Consider the following 21,892-nt stretch of genomic DNA (forward strand, 5'->3'; position numbering starts at 1 on the left):
ATAATGTAGACATTATACTTGGTGTTGCAGAGTATGTAAAATAAGTCTAACTTTTTATGGCATAAACATCTGTAAGGCTTCTTTTCTTTGAGATGGCAACAACATGGATATATCAGTGCCCCAATACTAGGTGTTGCAGAGTATGCAAAATAAGTCTAACTTTTTATGGCAGGAATTTCTATAAGGTTTCTTTTGAGACTGCAACTACATGGATATACCAGCACTCAAATACATTTGAAGAGCTCAATTCAAACCTACTGAGAGGAATATTAAAATCCAATTAATTGTCAAGATTAAATATTCCCAGGACTCAGGGAATTAAGTTGTCTTAAGAATCACCACAGTATGACGTAAATGTTAAGACAATGAGTCAGGCATCCCATCTCTGGTCAAATTCCACCTTCATCACTTACTAGCTGCTAGTCATTAAATCTCAGGGTCCCCATCTGTAAAATGGAAGTAATAATTGTACCCTCTCCACATTGAAAGTGTTGTTATGGGGATTAAATTAAATGATGCATTTGAAAGGCTTTCATAATACTTGATACATAATAAGCCCCCAATATATGTTAGTAGTTATAATTACCATCACCATTATTATATGCCAAGCATGGTATTAGACGCTTTTACACATAGGTTAAATGCCCAGTAATAAGACCATGAATCAAAGGAGCCTTATTCCCATTTTTTTGAATAAGAAAAATGAGGTAGAGAGTAGTTACGCAATTTTCCCAATGTCACATCATTAGTAAGTCGCAGGGCCCAGGCAAGGTCACCCTAGAGCACAAGCTCTGAAGCACCTTACTATATGGCTATCAATCCTTTGTCATATAAGTTGCAACTATATTTGCCCAGTTTCTTACTTGTCTTTTAACTTTATGGTATTTCCCATCCCTCCATATATAAGGTTTTAATTTTTATGCATTTAGATTTATCAGTACTCTTCCTTTATGGTTTTTAGTTTTCTCGCCATGCTTTATCATGCCTATTTCAACCCATGAATATTACACTTGCCACTCATATCTTAGGCCTCATCAGTTTTTAATTTGTTGATCCATATGAGGTTTATTTGGGTGTAAGATATGAGGGAGGAATCCATCTTTTTTCTCGAAATGAACAGCTTGTTATCATCACCATTTAATTGAATCTCTGATTGATTTGCATTTCTTCATATACTAATATAACCATATATGTGGATTATTTTTTAACTCTGTACTACTTCAGTAATCTATTTTTGCATCAGTATAATTTTTTTCAGACTTATAAAAAATCACACAAATAGCATTAAAAATTCACATATACCCCTCATCCAGATTCACTAAATGTTAGCATCTCACTTGACGTCAGGGCAATTATGTGTAAAGGGATACAATGCTTATATCTAGGTGCTGAGATCTGAAGAAATTTTTAATTTTTTCTTTGTATTCTTTTGGGCTTTCATTTAAAAGAAACAAGGAATATATTTTACCTTTAAAAAGAATATAAAGTTTTTTCAATAAAAACAAGTAAAAATGTAAGTTTGATTAACTTCCAAACACTAGCTGGTACAGGGGTGGTAAATGCTTTAGGAGTCTGAATAACAGAGAGAAGTGTATTTTAATGGCAATGGTGAAATTTAAGTTTAACTTTACAAGGATGTTTGGGATGTAAACAGGCAGAAGAGGCAAGTCAAGCATTTACATAGGCAGGAAAGCATCATAAGCCAAATATGAAATATGGAATGAACATAGCTTGTGAAGATCATATGAGATGAGAGACTAGGAGATTAAAAAGCTAAATATTGGGAAGCAAAAGAAAATTGAATATATCATGAAGACCTCAGAGGCCAGGCTGAGGAATGTGAATTTTGTCCTCTAAGCCAGAGGACAAAGAAAAGTTACAAACAAGGTAAAATAATTTAATCTAACAAATCTTTATTTACTACCTACTAAATATCAGGTACTGTTCTACTCCAGGGATAGTGAATAAAATGATAAAAAATCCTCATAAAAGAATATTTTAGTTTTGTTTTATGAAAATTTATAGCTTGTAGATCTGTGAATCATAGGATTAAATGGAGCTGGGGTGATAAGGAAAGGTATCACTAAGGAGGCAGGATTTGAGCTGAACCTTAAACATTGAAGGGTCAGGTAGACAGATGACGGGAAGGCATTTTAGGTAAGAGACAAAAGAGGATGAGATAAGAGCAGATATACTCATGAGGTTACCTTGAAACCTCATGAGTCTACCTGGAAAAATTATCCCAGCAAAAGAAAATAAAGTTGGCTATATGGACAGTTGTCAAATTGCTAGGGGTTTTGAAAGCCAGACCAAAAATGTATTGCTTTGTTATCTGTCTAAACTTAGCTGTAGGCAATGAAAACCCAACAAAAGTTATTGGATTCAGAATGATCTGGCAAAAGTCATGTTTGGGGTAGTAACGTCAAAGAGTAAGAGGAAATTCTAGTGGTCCAGTGGTTAGGACTCCATGCTTTCACTGTCGAGGGCCCAGGTTCAGTCCCTGATCAGGGAACTACGATCCCACAACATGGGAAAAAAAAAGATTGAGGAATAAGAGGAAAAATATTTCAGCAAAGGGTGGAGATGGGGAAGGTGAATATGAGAGGGATTTCAAAGGCACCATCTACAGGTCTTAGTAACTAACTACATGTCCTGGATGAAAATAATCAGTTGTCAGATATTCAAAGCACTAACACTCTGAGGGGTAGATGGGTGCAGGTGAGGGTTTTTAAGAATATAGGTTTATAGAAGAGCGAACATTCCGGGTACACATCTAATGTACTGAATTTTATAATAAATTACATGCTATTAGTGTTGACTAAGGAAGTAAAACCCATCCATTCATAAAATGACTGCTTTCAAATGATTCCTAGAAAAGATCCTAAAATTACAATACTTTTCATTAGATTCCCCTTAGTCATCTCTATAGAGGAGATCCTATGCGACAGCAGACTGAGTCCAATGGGCCTTCAGTAATAATCCAGCGACAGATAACAAAATTAAAGCCATGCTATGACCAGAGCTTCCTAATTTACATCAAAATGCAATCTTCCTTATAACTTACATGCTATATAAGCTTCTTACTCAAAAATATTCATGGTGGTCTAGAAATTTGTATTGTGAGACTGGGGCTTTTTTCTATTCTCCTATAACACCTAAGAATGTTTATAACTAATTACAATCTCTAAGAGAGGTGAAAATTATACAAAATAAGAAATTCATCAAACATACACTCTCTGCCAGCACCATGCTAGGTGTGGTCCCCAAGTTCTATTAATCTTAAAACAACCCTGGGTTGAATTATGTCCCCACCTAAAGATAAGAAATTGAGTTAGAGAGAGGATAAATCATGGCCACGTGGTCAGGATTTTCTATCTAAGGCTGCTTTTCCACTGTAGCACTGGCCTTAAAGGTATGGACTCAGAGTTGGAAAAGACCTTGAAAAGTCCTTGCTTCCTCACAATAAAACCAGGATGAAGATGAGGATCTTTCCTATTTCAAATGTGGATTCAAAAGCAACGCTAAAGATCAAGCAAAACTCTCTTTTAAACCCAGCAAGAACTGCCATTTGAGTCTCCTCTGAGCAGTGAGGGGTGCAGCTTTTTTCTCTAACCTACATTTCCTATTCACCTCCAGATGTGAAACTGCTGGGGTGGTACAGGTTAGTTAACAGAGAAATAAAAGCATTTGCTCAGCCATAACGCGTTCCATCACACTCAAAACATGTGGCGTTTTAATTGTTTCTTCTGTGAAGTACCAATGATAGAGCACAGGCACAGCACAGAGAGGAGAACTCACCCCCATTGTTTTAGGAAAGGAGAAGAAAGAACATTTTCCTCAAGCAGGAATCAGAACCAGGGATAAACTATGGGGCATGTCATGTTGTAGCATGGTATATTTTCCCTCGTATTACTCAGAAAGACACTTTGTTGAACAGTAAAGTGTAAACCATATGTAAAGTGAAGAAAATGTAAAGTATTTAAGCTATTACTCAAAGTAGATCTATCTTCTTTCCCTTTTTTATTACAATATTGCAGACTTGCCACAGTGACACCCTAAACTACAACTGAAATGATTTTTATCCTAAGCCCAGAGCTTTACTTCCTTACAGCTTTAGCCTTTTAAGCTAAAAATTCTCTCATTCTTGCTACAATGAATTTTTTGCTAAGTAATTAAAAACCAATTGTGTTTAAACCTTTTCAGAGAGTTGGTTTTGTGCTCTATAACTTAGGATTTGGTTTCTAAAACCTTAAATTTAGCATCTCAAGGAAGAATGGTGTCTATGGCACGTTTGAAAAAAATGTTTTGAAATGAAGTGATGGGCATTTAAAAATAGAATTCAGAGAGTGTGCAGCTTCCCTCCCATTTTTTTTTTTTTTTGCTGGGGGAGAAGAATGAGACATCTGCATTATGCTGCCAGATCGCTACTGCTGGGATTCTGTTGAGCTATAGAATGGAGAGGTTTTTCAGAGACCACTCATAATTACAGCCTAGTTACCATGAACATGCAGGCACTTTCCAATCAGCATGCTCAAATTTCAAATGGTAATAACCAGAACACCTGCCGAACACCTTGCTTCTTTCCCTGCTCCCACTCCTCACATCTTTGAACATTCTACCACATCACTAACCCTCACAGGCTCTGACCAACTGTCAGAGCTTCATTCCCCACTAGTGTCCCCCACTCCATGGCCAATCTCACAGATGCTTTTAACTCAATTTCAGACTTGGAAAACATTCGGAAACCAGAGGGACTAAGAGAATGTGGAACTCTTGGGGGCTAGCATTTTTTTTTCTAAGAAAAAATTCAAAATTTAGACAAATAGCCTGCAAATCAAACTCTGGAAAAATAAAGCAATTCCTTACTAGTTTCAGGAATTGTTTTCTTGCACAGTATGGGCATAAACCTCTGCGATGTTGCAGGTTTGGCTTCAGACCACTTCAATAAAGTGAATACCACAATAAAGCAAATCACACAACTGTTTCCGTTTCCCAGTACACATAAGAGATATGTTTACAATACACTGTAGTCTGTTAAGTGTGCAACAGCATTATGTCTAAAAAATAATGTACATGCTTTAATTAAAAAAGATTTTATCAATAAAAATGCTGTCATCTGAGCCTTTAGCAAGTTATAGCGGTAACATCAAGATCATTGATTAAAAAAAAAGATCACTGATCACAAATTGCCATAACAAATATAATAATTATGGAAAAGCTTGAAACATTTCTAGAATTATCAAAATATGACACAGAGACCAAGTGAGAAAATACTGCTGGAAAAATAACACCAGCAGACTTGCTCAATGCAGGGTTGCCACAAATCTTTGATTTGTTAAAAAAAAAAAAAAAGGCAGTATCTGCAAAATGCAGTATCTGCAAAGCACAATAAAGTGAAGTATCACAAGATGAGGTATACCTGTGTTATTGGTAAAACTATAATGCATTAAGAGACTAGAGGAGGAAATCACAGCAAAAAATGGCTTCAAAGTATATTTTTTAAACCTCAAAGTAGATAACTATTCTGAAAAACACCTGCTTCCACACAAGCCAATGCCATCACCGCAAGCATTCATGATTGATAGGAAGCACCATTTTCTTAGAACCCCGATTTCAGTGTTCATGAAATGCTGCTGCCGCATCATGCTCTGATTAGGCAGACATTGCAAAGTTTAGTCAATGGGCATATAGCATCTCTACAACTTCTTCAAATTAGCAGTTATAGGCTTCAGCTATTTAGTGGGAGTAAGGACGCTGAACCTCTTGGATTTCTTTCAAGGAAGGACTTGGGCTCAGCTGGGCAGCAAGTGGCTTTCCTGCTGTCAGCTCCCTCAGGCTCTGTCCTACATGCAGAGCTACCGATCCTGGGGGTTGCCTCCTTCCCAGGGCAGCCTGCCTCCAGAGACCAAGCCCAGCAGGCAGCACTTCTCCACAGCTTCTCAGCAGGCTGGCCAAGGCTTTATCAGGCCTAACTCACAGTTCCGTCCACCCTCAGCCCAATACCGCTTTCTCATCCTGTCTTTTCACCATGAACATCTTGCATCCCAAACTGTCTCAGTGTCTACTTCCAGAGAACACAATCTACAGCGTATATCTGTTTCATTTGCCTTCTCTCTTGTTCCTACCCCAAGTCTCAGGAAAATGCTCATGTAGAGCCAGCTTCTTGAGTTACCACCATCCTTAAAAGCAAACTTCTCAGGGTCTAGACTATGCTTTATTAAATGAACGAAAGGAATATAAGTAGATTTCTCCCTGCACGATCCTACATGGTACATAGAAGAGAACCCAATTATTGCTGAGAGATTCTCTTTTCTATGAAGATTAAACTATACTTTCTCATAAAATTATAAATATAAAATAGCACCCATTCACATGTGTTTTCATTCAATATTATTCAATATCAAGCATGTTCTACACAACAGGCACAGGTAGGTGAAAAAGCAGTTTAAAAAGTTTCTGCTCTAGAGGAGTTTGCGTTCTACTGGTTGAGACAGACCATAAACAAATCAGATGAGTGTGATGCTAGAGCCTGTGAAGAACCATAAAGCTGGGGGAGGAGACAGAGAATGACTGGAGAAGCATCTAATGTTTCAAAACCACAGGTAGAGGGGACTGCTGTAGCCACATGCTGCTGGGCTGGCACAGTCACGTATACATTAGGAAATCAATTTCCTAGACAGAATCCACCATTCTTGTTCTAGCGACGAATTCATTGCATCAACTTGAGTGACATAATATTTCTTCTGCATTGTGAGCCCACCTGCTTCATGAAACATAAAATCTTAAATCTGTGTTACTAACTATACAGCAGCTCTGTCTTAGGGAAAGAGCAGCCTGAGCCACTGAAAGCTCTAGTCAGATACAGCTGTCTCAGGCAGATGGCTGTAGTGGGCAACATCATAAACTTGCCAGATTTTTTAAAATATGAAAGGGTTTTCTGCCTCATTAGTACTTCATGGCTGACCATCCACAAACACCTGGTGTTCAGACTTTCTCCTCTTGTGAAAACACAACCATATAGTCTTAGCTCAAAAAAAGTACAGGTTATATATGAATACTATCAACCAAAGGAGCTAATACTTAGATCATTTATAAAGTCACTGGTAGAGCAAAAACCCATCCTTACACAGTTTAATGGAGGTGGAAAATTGAAATTAGGACCAATCAGGACTTAGAGTCATGGTAGAGGCAAGTTAAATTACTTTGCTCCTTCCCAATACTCAAACCACGTAGTCTAGAGAGAATCACAGGTGGCCTGCACAGGCTTCTATTTACACCATCAATATAAGAATGAATAGTACAAACAACAAATTCTTTATAAGAATAACTGTGTATGCAACTCTCCTTTTGTTTTTTTCCTCACACTTTAGAACTCTGTCATCACATCTTCATCACAAGAACACCAAGCACCAAAGCATCCTTGCTTAAGTTAGGAATCTATGCCATTGAACTCTTTGTTATAAGGTAAAGGAGAAAAAGCAATAGACTTGGGAGTTTGAAGAAACTGAGCTAAAATTAAGGCACTGCAATTTATTTGCTTTTTAAAAGATTAAACTGTCTCAAGGTTAGAAATTTCAGTTTTTGTATCTGTAAAAGGCAGAGGAACCAGAGACCAAGTTGCCAGCATCTGCTGGATCATCGAAAAAGCAAGAGAGTTCCAGAAAAACATCTATTTCTGCTTTATTGACTATGCCAAAGCCTTTGACTGTGTGGATCACAATAAACTGTGGAAAATTCTGAAAGAGATGGGAATACCATACCCCCTGACCTGCCTCGTGAGAAATTTGTATGCAGGTCAGGAAGCAACAGTTAGAACTGGACATGGAACAACAGACTGGTTCCAAATAGGAAAAGGAGTATGTCAAGGCTGTATATTGTCACCCTGCTTATTTAACTTATATGCAGAGTACATCATGAGAAACACCGGGCTGGAAGAAGCACAAGCTGGAATCAAGATTGCTAGGAGAAATATCAATAACCTCAGATATGCAGATGACACCACCCTTATGGCAGAAAGTGAAGAGGAACTAAAAAGCCTCTTGATGAAGGTAAAAGAGGAGAGTGAAAAAGTTGGCTTAAAGCTCAACATTCAGAAAACGAAGATCATGGCATCTGGTCCCATCACTTCATGGCAAATAGATGGGGAAACAGTGGAAACAGTGTCAGACTTTATTTTTTGGGGGCTCCAAAATCACTGCAGATGGTGACTGCAGCCATGAAATTAAAAGACGCTTACTCCTTGGAAGGAAAGTTATGACCAACCTAGATAGCATATTCAAAAGCAGAGACATTACTTTGCCAACAAAGGTCCGTCTAGTCAAGGCTATGGTTTTTCCTGTGGTCATGTATGGATGTGAGAATTGGACCATAAAGAAAGCTGAGCATCAAAGAATTGATGCTTTTGAACTGTGGTGTTGGAAAAGACTCTTGAGAGTCCCTTGGACTGCAAGGAAATCCAACCAGTCCATTCTGAAGGAGATCAACCCTGGGATTTCTTTGGAAGGAATGATGCTAAAGCTGAAACTCCAGTACTTTGGCCACCTCATGCAAAGAGTTGATTCATTGGAAAAGACTCTGATGCTGGGAGGGATTGGGGGCAGGAGGAGATGGGGACGACAGAGGATGAGATGGCTGGATGGCATCAATGACTTGATGGACGTGAGTCTGAGTGAACTCCGGGAGTTGGTGATGGACAGGGAGGCCTGGCGTGCTGCGAGTCGGACAGGACTGAGCGACTGAACTGAACTGAACTGAACTGAACACGGAGGTAACATCTTCTCAAATACCTTAAAAAGTCAGGAAAGGATGTGTTTTAAAGTACTTTGAAAACTATAGTGATTGGCAAGTATATTGTTATAACTGAAGCTTGGCTGTCTTTAAATGTTAACAGGTTATTTTGAAATAATTTTCAATTAGGCAAGAAAAGTTTATTTGTTGATTTAAGAAGCATTTAGTCAGTACCTTTTGTATTACACTATGGAGAATATAAAAAATGATAGTTATTTCTGTTACCAAGGAGCTTATACAAGTCAGATTTAAGAGAAGGAATGTAGGGGGAGGTGTGGTTTTGGTTTTTGCCAATAACTTGTAAGTACTTTCTATGTGCCAGACAGACATCGTATAAATGCTTTATGTGCAGTAACTCTTTTAATCTTTAAAAAATCTTTGTTAAAGGTAATAGTTTTATTCTGATTTTATGGATGATGAAGATACGGCATAAGAAAATTGGAAACCTACTCAAAGTCATACACCTAGTAAGTACTAAAAAGTCTCAAAGACAACTCACACAGTCAGGCAAGATAGCCACATTATATTACATACATCTCAAGTTGGGCAGAAAACACACCCATATTGTTAATAATAGTTACAAATGCTAACAATACTATGGCAGTGAATGATAAATGAAGAGACCACCTTGGGGTGAGGTGGCCAAGGAAGTCTTCATGATATGTACCCAAAACTAGGTCCAAATTTGTTTGCAGAATTAAGATAAGAAAAATTAAATAAAGTACAAATAAGATTTTGTTTCATACATATTTTTGTGGCATGCGATAAGTATCATTTTATTGAAATATAACATACATATAGGAAAAGACAAAAATCCAAACTGTACTTTGAAATTATTTCATTGAGTGGGTTCTCTTTTATAGACTGGGCTTATTTCCTAATTAAAATAAAGCAAAAACTGACTTGAAGCAACTGACCATCTATTCATATACCAGTCTTAATATAATCCATTTTATTTCAAAGAATTACCTACAATTTAAGTATTTTCCTATAATGAAGACTATTACGGGCCATTATAATGGAAAATAACTTGAAACTGACCCTGAGTTGATATTTCATGATATAGACCAGAGGCTGTTTCACTTGCCCCTCTGAGTTTTATATTTGCTAAAATAATTTCAAGAGCTACTTTTCAAATGACACACAGAACAATGGCCAGAACAATGATTTCTACTTGCTTCCATTCCCAGCAGAATACATGTACTGACTGCTTGTTGGTCCTGCATGTATCCTGTGTAACTCACCAAGCGATAGGTCTGGGCCTTCAAAACGTTGAGATCAATAAAGTTTTCTTCATTGTCTGTCTCCTCTTCCTTAGGAAAATAAAAGAGTTTAAAAGTTAATAATTATAGAAGTTGTAATTAAAAAATATATTTCCAGATTTTTTTTACAGTAGGTCCTTGTAGGTTATATATTTTAAATATAGCAACGTGTGCATGTCAATTCTAAACACTTATGCTAAGCTCAACAGGAAGACTAAGAAAGGACATTTAAAGCCTAGTAGTGTGCATAAAGTAGGGCATTATGTTATCTGTTTTTTGAGGTTTTGATGATGCCATTTAAAAATAGGACCTGCTTTTTTTTACAATCACTTAAGAAAAAGAAGAGCTGTGAAACTGCTGCTGCTACTGCTGTTGCTGCTGCTGCTAAGTCACTTCAGTCATGTCCGATTCTGTGTGGCCCCATAGATGGCAGCCCAACAGGCTCCCCTGTCCCTGGGATTCTCCAGGCAAGAACGCTGGAGTGGGTTTCCATTTCCTTCTCCAATGCATGAAAGTGAAAAGTGAAAATGAAGTCTCTCAGTCATGTCCGACCCTCAGCGACCCCATGGACTACAGCCTTCTAGGCTCCTCCGTCCGTGGGATTTTCCAGGCAAGAGTACTGGAGTGGGGTGCCATTGCCTTCTCCAGCTGTGAAACTAGGGATAAATAAACATAAGAACAGAATAAGCAACAGTTAATGGAAATTTTGAGTAAGATGACTAAAATGGACAAAAATGAGAGGTTGATAGATATGGAATACTCTCACCTACTCCAGGGACCAATCACAGTAATGTATATTTTTGACATCTCATCTTCTATATGCTTAAGTTTAAAGATATTAAATATTAATTCTATATAAGGATGTAAGATATTAACTTTGTATCTTAGATATTAACTATCTAACAAAAGGATAATTCAGGTAGATTCCAAGCTGGTCCTGATTCTAAGCCCAACTGATGTGGGGGACAGGGTCAGAAGAGACCCTTTGACAAGCAATCTCCTCCCCAATACACAGTAAATACAGAGTTTGAGCAGGCTGTATAAGCAGGTAGGACAAAATATTAAAATGTCTTTGTGGTGACAAGTGACAAAGTGGGTGGAGCAATTTTAACAAGAATATCCAAAGCTTAAAGACATGATAATGAGGCCAAAAGAGCTTGGTTCTAAAGTCTTGTAAAGAAAAACAAAAAAAATAAGTGAGAGTTGTTTGGTGGACACTTTCACATGTAGAGCTGCACAAAAGCGGCAGTCGTAGATTTCAAAGATAACCCTTATCGTTAAGCACTTAGAAGTATGTAAGACAGTGGTTCTCAAAATGTGGTTCTTAGATCAGCAGCATTAGTATCACCTGGGAGCTTGTGACAATGTAATTTAACCATCCCAGATCTACAAAGAAACTCCTAGGGGTGGGGCCACTAAGCTGAGACATTAGAACTATGTTAGTCTTTGAGAAATTAGAAAGATTATAGTAAAATATGAAACAATATAAATGCAGATAACATACAATCAAATAACGTTCATTTTTTTAGGGATGGAGGCAGTGGGGCCTAGATGTGTAGACAAAACTGATGGGTTTACATCTTAAATCCTAAGCATATATGCACAAGCACATCTTTGAGAAACAGCTCAGTCTATCCTGTGTTTGCACTAATGATGGTGTACTTAACCAGAGCAAATGATAGAGATGCCAATGACTCAGTGCCGATGGGAGAAGAGACGAGTTTATAATGCTTTTATAATAACCTAATCAGTACTGTTTACATAGGTGATCAATAAGTACTTGTTGAACTGTGGTCGATTGAACACTATTAGGCAAAAAGCTTTAAGAGTAGGTACTAGAAAAAGAATTTAAGTTATTAAAAATTATTAAGAAAGCAATCAAAATGAATTTGAATATAAACAGACTCAAAAAATAGCTTTAAATGAAGAGGATTTTAATCTCAGTAATTTAAAAGGTACTCAATTTCCTGTCATTTCTTTGCCTAATATGTGTCTTCATTCTCCTACTGCCAATCACTAAGGATATGATTGTATACTGTGAGGATATTCTGTGAGGACATTCTGTGAGGACATTCTTTGAGAACATTCTGTGTCGTGATCCCAATCCTCCCTTCTTCCCTCTCGGCCACCCTCCCTCTCTCCTCCCTCCATCCCTCTCTCTCACTTTCCAGTTATCAATGTGTCCTAACTTGATTTGACCAGTCTAAAATGGAAGCTTTTGAGTTTCTTGTTGATCACAGAAGAACTTTAGTTTGTCAGAAATGATCTTTGCCATCTGTGAGCTATCTCACAAACTCTGGCACCAAATTGAAGTAATATCCCACCATCCAGAGGCTTTTGGCATTGACCCAGCTCTCCTTACTAAGAGGAATGGGAGAGGTAAGAGGCCTCCTTAGAATAATATAACAACAAGGAAGAAGGAAAAGGAAAAAATTCAAGAGACATGATGTAAGGGAACTAAGAGCCTCAGACACAACCCTTTGAGGAAGGCTTCAGCTTGGTCTTATGACAGCAGAAGGTCTTTACTTCACAGTTGGCAAGAAATGTGTGAATAGGATGCTTTCTAGTTTGTTTCTCTAATTTATACAAACAGCAATGCTGCTTTGAACTTTAAATGGTTCTCAGGAAAAAAAAAAATAAAAAACCCTCTATTTTGTAAAAGTTACAAGCAATGTTGTGACAGATGATTTTTTGTCAAATATTTAATGAACAGCTACTATGCACCAGGCATTGCATAATAAAATGGAGACAACAAATGTGCAAAATTGGTTTATGCCCTCATGGAGTTTTCCTTCTGATTAGTTGGTTTTTGTACTTTTTTTCCCTGACTAGCTGTTTTGAGTTATAGGTCTTTGAAGCTAAATATTGATGCATTAGGACCAGGTATCTGTAGATAAACTATTTACTACTAATAATAAACAGTAACTAAGAAACAAGATGAGGAAATATCTGAGTAAAATAAGTGAGATGAACAACAGGGACTGAATGGAAAGATTTATTACACAAAGAATAAAGGCTAAACTCCCTAAAATGACCAAAATGATCTGGACCTGGTCTTTCTTCCCAGCTAACCCTGGAGACGGGAATGGCAACCCACTCCAGTATTCTTGCCTGGAGAAGTCCATGGGCAGAGGAGCCTGGCAGGCTATAGTCCATGGGGTCGCAAAGAGCCATACAAGACTGAGCAACTAACACACACAATCTGAAGTCACTCTCCTCCTCACTCAGGAGAGCTGGCAGCAATGATTTTCCCTCAGTTCCTTGATCATGGTAAGTGCCCTCCTTCCTCTGAGTTTTTGTACATGCAGCTCCACCAGGGTCTTGCCCAGTGCCTGCTACATAACAGGTGCTCAATAAACACATGAATGACTACATTTTTACCTTAAGTTTAAAAATTTATCACATTAAGAAAGATATCTTTTAAACTGGTTTTACAATGGTCTTTTTCTTTTTATAGATAGTAATCATCTTTTTTAAAAAAAATTTATTTATTTTAATTGGAGGCTAATTACTATATAATACTTGGTGGGTTTTGCCATACATTGACATGAATCAGCCATGGGTATACATGTGTCCCTCAACCCGAACTCCCCCCCCTCCTCCTCCCTCCCCATTCCCATCCCTCTGGGTTGTCCCCGTGCACCAGCTTTGAGTGCCTTGTTTCACGCATGGAACCTGGACTGGTCATCTGTTTCACATATGGTAATATACATGTTTCAATGCTATTCTCTCAAATCATCCCATCCTCGTCTTCTCCCATAGAGTCAAAAAGTCTTTTCTTTACATCTGTGCCTCTTTTGCTGTCTCGCATATAGGGTCATTGTTACCATCTTTCTAAATTCCATATATATGCATTAAGAAACTGTATCGGTGTTTTTCTGACTTACTTCACTCTGTATAATAGGCTCCAGTTTCATCCACCTCATTAGAACTTATTCAAATGTACTCTTTCTAATAGCTGAGTAACATTCCATTGTGTTTATGTACCACAACTTTCTTATCCATTTGTCTACCGATGAACATCTATGTTCCTTCCACGTCCTGCTGCTGCTGCTAAGTCACTTCAGTCATGTCCGACTCTGTGTGACCCCATAGACAGCAGCCCACTAGGCTACTCTGTCCCTGGGATTCGCCAGGCAAGAACACTGGAGTAGGTTGCCATTTCCTTCTCCAATGCATGAGAGTGAAAAGTGAAAGTAAAGTCACTCAGTTGTGTCCGACTCTTAGCGACCCCATGGACTGCAGCCTACCAGGCTCCTCCGTCCATGGGATTCTCCAGGCAACAGTACTGGAGTGGGTTGCCATTGTCCTCTCCATGTCCTATTTGTATGGAAATACAAAAAACCTCAAATAGCCAAAGCAATCTTGAGAAAGAAGAATGGAACTGGAGGAATCAACCTGCCTGACTTCAGGCTCTACTACAAAGCCACAGTCATCAAGACAGTATGGTACTGGCACAAAGACAGAAATATAGATCAATGGAACAAAATAGAAAGCCCAGAGATAGATTCACACACCTAAGGATACCTTATACTTGACAAAGGAGGCAAGAATATACAATGGAGAAAAGTCAATCTCTTTAACAAGTGGTGCTGGGAAAACTGGTCAACCACCTGTAAAAGAATGAAACTAGAACACTTTCTAACACGATACACAAAAATAAACTCAAAATGGATTAAAGATCTAAATGTAAGACCAGAAACTATAAAACTCCTAGAAGAAAACATAGGCAAAACACTCCCTGACATGAATCACAGCAGGATCCTCTATGACCCACCTCCCAGAGTAATGGAAATAAAAGCAAAAATAAACAAATGGGACCTAATTAAACTTACAAGCTTTTGCACAACGAAGGAAACTATAAGCAAGGTGAAAAGACAGTCTTCAGAATGGGAGAAAATAATAGCAAATGAAGCAACTGACAAAAAATTAATCTCAAAAATATACAAGCAGCTCATGCAGCTCAAAATCAGAAAAATAAGCGACCCAATCAAAAAATGGGCCAAAGAACTAAACAGACATTTCTCCAAAGAAGACATACAAATGGCTAACAAACACATGAAAAGATGCTCAACATTACTCATTATCAGAGAAGTGCAAATCAGAACCACAATGAGGTACCATCTCACACTGGTCAAAATGGCTGCAATCCAAAAGTCCACAAACAATAAATGCTGGAGAGGGTGTGGAGAAAAGGGAACCCTCTTACACTTTTGGTGGGAATGCAAACTAGTACAGCCACTATGGAGGAAAATGTGGAGATTCTTTAAAAAACTGGAAATAGAACTGCCTTATGACCCAGAAATCCCACTGCTGGGCATACACACTGAGGAAACCAGAACTGAAAGAGACACGTGTACGTCAATGTTCACTGCAGCACTGTTTATAATAGCAATCATCTTTTTTACACATATGGTTTAAAATATTTATACTACTGACAAAATACATTAAAAACTTTAAAGACAGAAAGCATGAAGAGAAAATAATCATCCATAATCCTCCCCACACATAACTAATGTTAATATACTGGTGTTAACTGTTTTTCTGTGTATTTTACATAGTTGAGTTTGTGCATAAAGTATGTTATCATCCCCATGTCACTAACATTTCTTTTAATGGCTATATGACATTCTACCATATGCATATGTCTAATTTATTTAATGGTTATTTTCAGCATTCACTATAAAATAATGCAGTGATTAGTATCTTTGCAGCCTACAGTAGCATAATAAATTACTTTTAAGTTAAAATACAGACTGTATGTATTATCTATTGATTTAAAAAAAAAAATCACCTGAAAAATGTAATTGGTCTATGACAGTAAAATATACTACAACATTTTTCTTCTCCAACATTTTCACTTTAAATCATATATACACTTTCTAAAATACTAGTGTCAACTCATCTCTGATTCTGAGGAAGAACTCTTCTTCTCTACCATTCTCCTAGTCCAGTCTGTTATAAAGATATGATCATTTAATTTCACACTATAGATAGAATTTTAAGAATGAGAATATGCCCAGAGGTTGCCAAACAACTTAAATAATGTTGATATTTATAAGTATTTTTTAATGTTCCTGCAGGGTAGGGTACTAATCATCTTAATTTCAGAAGCATAAAGGAGTTCCTGAGAAATGAACGGTATTCTTATGAAGCAGACTGTATTAATTCAAAAGTCTATCGCTGTCTTCTAAATTCTCTATTATTTATGATCTATTTAAGATCATGAATGGTTAACTGTTTACCTATATAACTAGTGGTCGACTATTTTCTGTCTATATTTGAAGAACCTCTGCTAAATTCACACCATAATCATTAGTGAACATGAAAATTAATTTAACCAAAGGTTTAAATTACTGATATTTGGCACTCTATTCAAAAGCTTTTTTTTTTTTTTAATCTACAAACAATGAAATAAACTAATCCAGATAATGGAAGTCTAGGGGAATTCAGAGAAGGGAAATGAATTCAAAGGTGAAAATGGACAAAAAAGTTCAGCAACACACATACCACAAATTCTTCATCCACTTTATTCAATGTTAATTCTGCATCATCTTCTGCAACAGTTTCTTCTTCTAATTCTTCCACTGGGTATGCTGGTCTAAAATAATAAAGCTTTACATGAGATGAGGGAGAAGGCAGTGGCACCCCACTCCAGTACTCTTGCCTGGAGAATCCCATGGACGGAGGAGCCTGGAGGGCTGCAGTCCATGGGGTCGCTAAGAGTTGGACACAACTGAGCAACTTCACTTTCACTTTTCCCTTTCCTGCATTGGAGAAGGAAATGGCAACCCACTCCAGTGTTCTTGCCTGGAGAATCCCAGGGACGGGGGAGCCTGGTGGGCTGCCGTCTATGGGGTCACATAGAGTCGGACACGACTGAAGTGACTTAGCAGCAGCAGCACATGAGATGAGAGGGAAAAACAAAACATTTCAGCAGAGCAAAAAGGTACAATGTGAGTATTAAGGATCCTCCCCACTCTACGCCAGTTCTGGTTCTTTTTCACCTGCCCCTCTTCCCATAATCAGTTAAATGTTTCATGTATCCTTCCTGAAACTCTCTATGTAAAGAAGCAAAAACGTTTATTTCCAAACTTGATGATTTAAGTAGTAATACATGAATGGGATGGTACCATGCATACTATTAGCCAACCTACTTTCTTCACTTACTAACATACCATATTTAAGTACATATACAGTTGACCCCTTGGAGAAGGCAATGGCACCCCACTCCAGCACTCTTGCCTGGAAAATTCCATGGATGGAGGAGCCTGGTGGGCCGCAGTCCATGGGGTCACTAAGAGTCGGACATGACTGGGCGACTTCACTTTCACTTTTCACTTTCATGCATTGGAGAAGGAAATGGCAACCCACTCCAGTGCTCTTGCCTGGAGAATCCCAGGGACGGGGGAGCCTCGTGGGCTGCCGTCTCTGGGGTTGCACAGAGTCGGACACGACTGAAGTGACTTAGCAGCAGCAGCAGCAGCAGCAGCAGCACAGTTGACCCTTGAACAACATAGGTTTGAACTGTGTGGGTCTATTTAACACAGAGATTTTTTTTTTAATCTATAGTAAATACTAACTATTACATGATTCTTGGTAGGTTAAATCTACACATGTGGAACTCTGGATACGGAGGAACAGCTTATAAGGAAGCCCTACCCACTCCAGGATTCTTCAAAAATCCAAAGGACAGAGAAGACTGGTGGGCTACAGTCCATGGGGTCACAAAGACACGACTGAGTACCTGAGTATAAGCACAAGCACACTAAGTTACATGTAGATTTTCCACATCCTTAACCCATGCACTGTTAAAAGGTCAATTGTGCATCTCTCTCTCCCCCTCCTCATCTCTTTTTCTTGCCCTCATGCTAGCTCTCTCTCTTAACATATTTGCACTGTTTTCAATCGAACAGCAGTACCATAGCAATATAACTAGCAACTTATGGATGAACATTATTTTTCATTTCCTTACTAGTTCAGTTCAGTCGCTCAGTTGTGTCGGACTCTTTTCGACCCCATGAATTGCAGCACGCCAGGCCTCCCTGTCCATCACCAACTCCCGGAGTTCACTCAGACTCATGTCCATCGAGTCAGTGATGCCATCCAGCCATCTCATCCTCTGTCGTCCCCTTCTCCTCCTGCCCCCAATCCCTCCCAGCATCAGAGACTTTTCCAATGAGTCAACTTTAGCATCATTCCTTCCAAAGAAATCCCAGGGCTGATCTCCTTCAAAATGGACTGGCTGGATCTCCTTGCAGTCCAAGGGACTCTCAAGAGTCTTCTCCAACACCACAGTTCAAAAGCATCAATTCTTCGGTGCTCAGCCTTCTTCACAGTCCAATTCTCACATCCATACATGACCACAGGAAAAACCATAGCCTTGACTAGATGAACCTTTGTTGGCAAAGTAATGTCTCTGCTTTTGAATATGCTATCTAGGTTCATCCTTATACATTAAGTATAACGGCTGGGCCAACAACTATGTATATTTTGTTGTTTTGTTCAATATTACTAAAAACAACTTCCAAAATGTCACCCTAATTTAAACTCCCAACAGCAGTGATGCCTTTTCCATACATTTGCCAATATGGTAAATAAGCTTCAATTTTTGTCAATCATTAAGGGAAAAAAATCCCACTCTTATTTTAATTGCATTTCTTTCACATGAGAGTGGTTGAATGCCTTTTCATGTTTTAACTGGTTATGTGTTTTTCAGTGAAATGCCTATCAATGCCCTCTGCTTTTGTGTATATTAAGAAAATTAATACTTTGCCTAACCCTGTTAGGCACTTCCCTTGTAGCTCAGTCGGTAAAGAATCTGCCTGCAGTGCAGAAGACCCAGGTTCGATCCCTGGGTTCGGAAGGTCCCCTGGAGAAGAAAATGGCAACCCACTCCAGTATCCTTGCCTGGAAAATCTAAGGGACAGAGGAACCTTGTGGGCTGCAGTCATTGGGTCGCAAAGAGTCAGGCACGACTGAGCAACTAACACTTACCCTGTTAAGATATTTTTCTTAGCTTATTACCTAAATATTAGCTATTCAGGACTGTTATAATTATTATTACAAAAAAAAAAATTATTATTACATAGACTTTGCAACGTTTTCTTGCATGAATCCTAATTTTCACATCATATATCTAACATCCCTTCGTGGATCACAGTCTTGCTGTGACAAAGGGGCTTGCATAACTCAAAGAAGCTATGAATCATGCTGTGCAGGGCCACCCAAGATGGACAGGTCATAATGGAGAGTTCTGAGAAGATGCAGTCCACTGGAGGAGGAAATGACAAACCACTCCAGTATTCTTGCCTTGAGACCCCACGAACGGTGTGAAAAGGCAAAAAGATAGGACACTGAAAGATGAAGCCCCCAGGTGAGAAGGTATCCATTATGCTACTGGAGAAGAAAGGAGGGCAATTCCTATTAGCTCCAAAAAGAGGGAAGTGGCTTGGCCAAAGCAAAAACGATGTTAACTGTGGATATGTCTGGTGGTAAAAGTAAAGACTGATGCTGTAAAGAACAATATTGATAGGAACCTGGAATGTTAGTGTCATGAATCATGGTAAATTGGACATGGTCAACTTACCATCTTGTGTGGTCAAGTAGGAGACAGCAAGATTGAACATCTACATCTCAGGAATCAGTAGACTAAAATGGACAGGAGTAGGTGACTTTAAAACAGAGGATCACTATATCTACCACTGTGGGCAATAATTCTTTAGAAGAAATGGAGTAGCCCTTACAGTCAACAAGAGTTCGAAATGCAACACTTAGGTACAAACTCAAAAACAACAGAATGTTATAGATTTGTTTTCAAGGCAAGTCATTCACAGTAATCCAAGTCTATGCCCCAACCACTGATGCTGAAGAAGTTGACCTGCTCTATGAAGACCTACAACACCTTCTGGAACACCAAAAAAGATATCTTATTCATCATAGGGGATTGGAATGCAAAGTAGGAAGTCAAGACATACCCAGAATAATAGGCAAGTATGGCCTTGGAGTTCAAAATGAAGCAGAACAAAGGCTAACAGAGTTCTGTCAAGAAAATATGCTGGTCATAGCAAACACCCTTCTTCAACAATATAAGAGATGACTCTGGTTGTTCTTTGTAGCCAAAGATGGAGGAGCTCTATACAGTCAGCAAAAACAAGACTTGGAGCTGACTGTGGCTCAGATCATGAGCTCCTTACTGCAAAAGTCAGACTTAAATAGAAGAAAGTACAGAAAACCAGTAGGCCGTTCAGATATGACCTAAATCAAATCCCTTATGTTTGTACAGCAGAGGTGATAAATAGATTCAAGGGATTAGATCTGATATACAGAGTGCCTGAAGAACTATGGATGGAAATTTGTGACACTGTGCAGGAGGCAGTGACCAAAACCATCCCAAAGGAAAAGAAAAGAAAAAAAGCAAAGTGGGTGAGGAGGCTTTACAAATAGCTGAGGAAAGTAGAGAAGTGAAAGCAAGGAAGAAAGGGAAAGATATACCCAACAGAGTATATTTTTGAATGCAGAGTTTCAGAGAATATCAGGGAGAAATAAGAAGTCCTTCTTAAGTGAACAATGAAAAGAAAGAGGAGAAAACTACACAATGGATAAGACTAGAGATCTCTTCAAGAAAACTGGAGATATCAAGAAAACAAATCATAAAAGGATGGAGCAATACAGGACAGAAAAGGTAAGGACCTAACAAAAGCAGAAGATACTAAGAAGAGATGGTAAAAATACACAGAAGAACTATACAAAAAAGGTCTTAATGATCCAGGTTACCATGGATGGTGTGGTCACTCACCCAGAGCCACAAATCCTGAGTGTGAAGTCAAGTGAATCTTAGAAAGCATTACTATTAACAAAGCTGGTGGAGGTGACTGAATGCCTGTTAGCTACTTAAAATCCTAAAACATGATGCTGTTAAAGTGCTGCACTTCACACATCAACAAATTTGGAAAACTCAGCAATGGGGACAGGACAGGACAAGGTCAGTTTCCATTCCACTCCCTAAGAAGGGCAGTGCCGTACAACTACTGTAAAACTATGCTCATTTTACATGTACGTGATCAAACTACCATACAACTGCACTCATTTCACATGCTAGAAAGACAATGCTCAAAATATTTCAACCTAGGCTTTAGCAATATGTGAATCAAAAACTTACAGACTAATATGCTCGATTTCAAAGAGGCAGAGGAACGAGGGATAAAATTGCCAACATTTGCTGGATAGTGCAGAATGGAGAAAGCAAAGGAGTTCCAGAAAAATATCTGTGTCTGATTATTTAACTTATATGCAGAGTTTGGTTCAGTTCAGTCACTCAGTCGTGTCTGACTCCTTGCAACCCCATAGACTGCAGCAAGCCAAGCTTCCACATCCATCACCAACTTCTGGAGCTTGCTCAAACTCATGTCCACTGAATCGGTGATGTCATTCAACCATCTCATCCTCTGTTGGTCTCTTCTCCCGCCTTCAATCTTTCCCAGCATCAGGGTCTTTCTAGTGATCAAGTTCTTCACATCTGGTGGCCTAAGTATCGGAGCTTCAGCTTCAGCATCAGTTCTCCCAATGAATATTCAGGACTGATTTCCTTTAGGATTGACTGGTTGGATCTCCTTGCAGTCCAAGGGACTCTCAAGAGTCTTCTCCAACACCAGAGTTGAAAAGCATCAATTCTTAGGCACTCCGCTTTCTTTATATTCCAACCCTCACATCCATACTTGCCTACTGGAAAAACCATAGCTTTCACTATGACGGAGAAGGCGATGGCACCCCACTCCAGTACTCTTGCCTGGAAAATCCCATGGACAGAAGAGCCTGGTGGGCTGCAGTCCGTGGGGTCACCA

The 21,892-nt window shown here is 38.7% G+C and overlaps 1 protein-coding gene across 1 annotated transcript in view; it reads right to left on the minus strand.

Moving 5' to 3' along the window:
* The window catches only part of IFT57 (intraflagellar transport 57), a 73,547-nt gene that overhangs the window by 38,404 nt on the left and 13,251 nt on the right, over positions 1–21,892 (minus strand). Inside the window, exons 4-5 of the mRNA XM_061386504.1 lie at positions 16,560–16,650; positions 10,032–10,100 (exon numbers count right to left, since the gene is read on the minus strand). Of these exons, the coding sequence (XP_061242488.1) occupies positions 10,032–10,100; positions 16,560–16,650 (160 nt within the window). The remainder of the gene's footprint in view (positions 1–10,031; positions 10,101–16,559; positions 16,651–21,892) is intronic.

This window comes from Bos javanicus, chromosome 1, assembly GCF_032452875.1.
Source record: "Bos javanicus breed banteng chromosome 1, ARS-OSU_banteng_1.0, whole genome shotgun sequence".
NCBI lineage: Eukaryota > Metazoa > Chordata > Mammalia > Artiodactyla > Bovidae > Bos > Bos javanicus.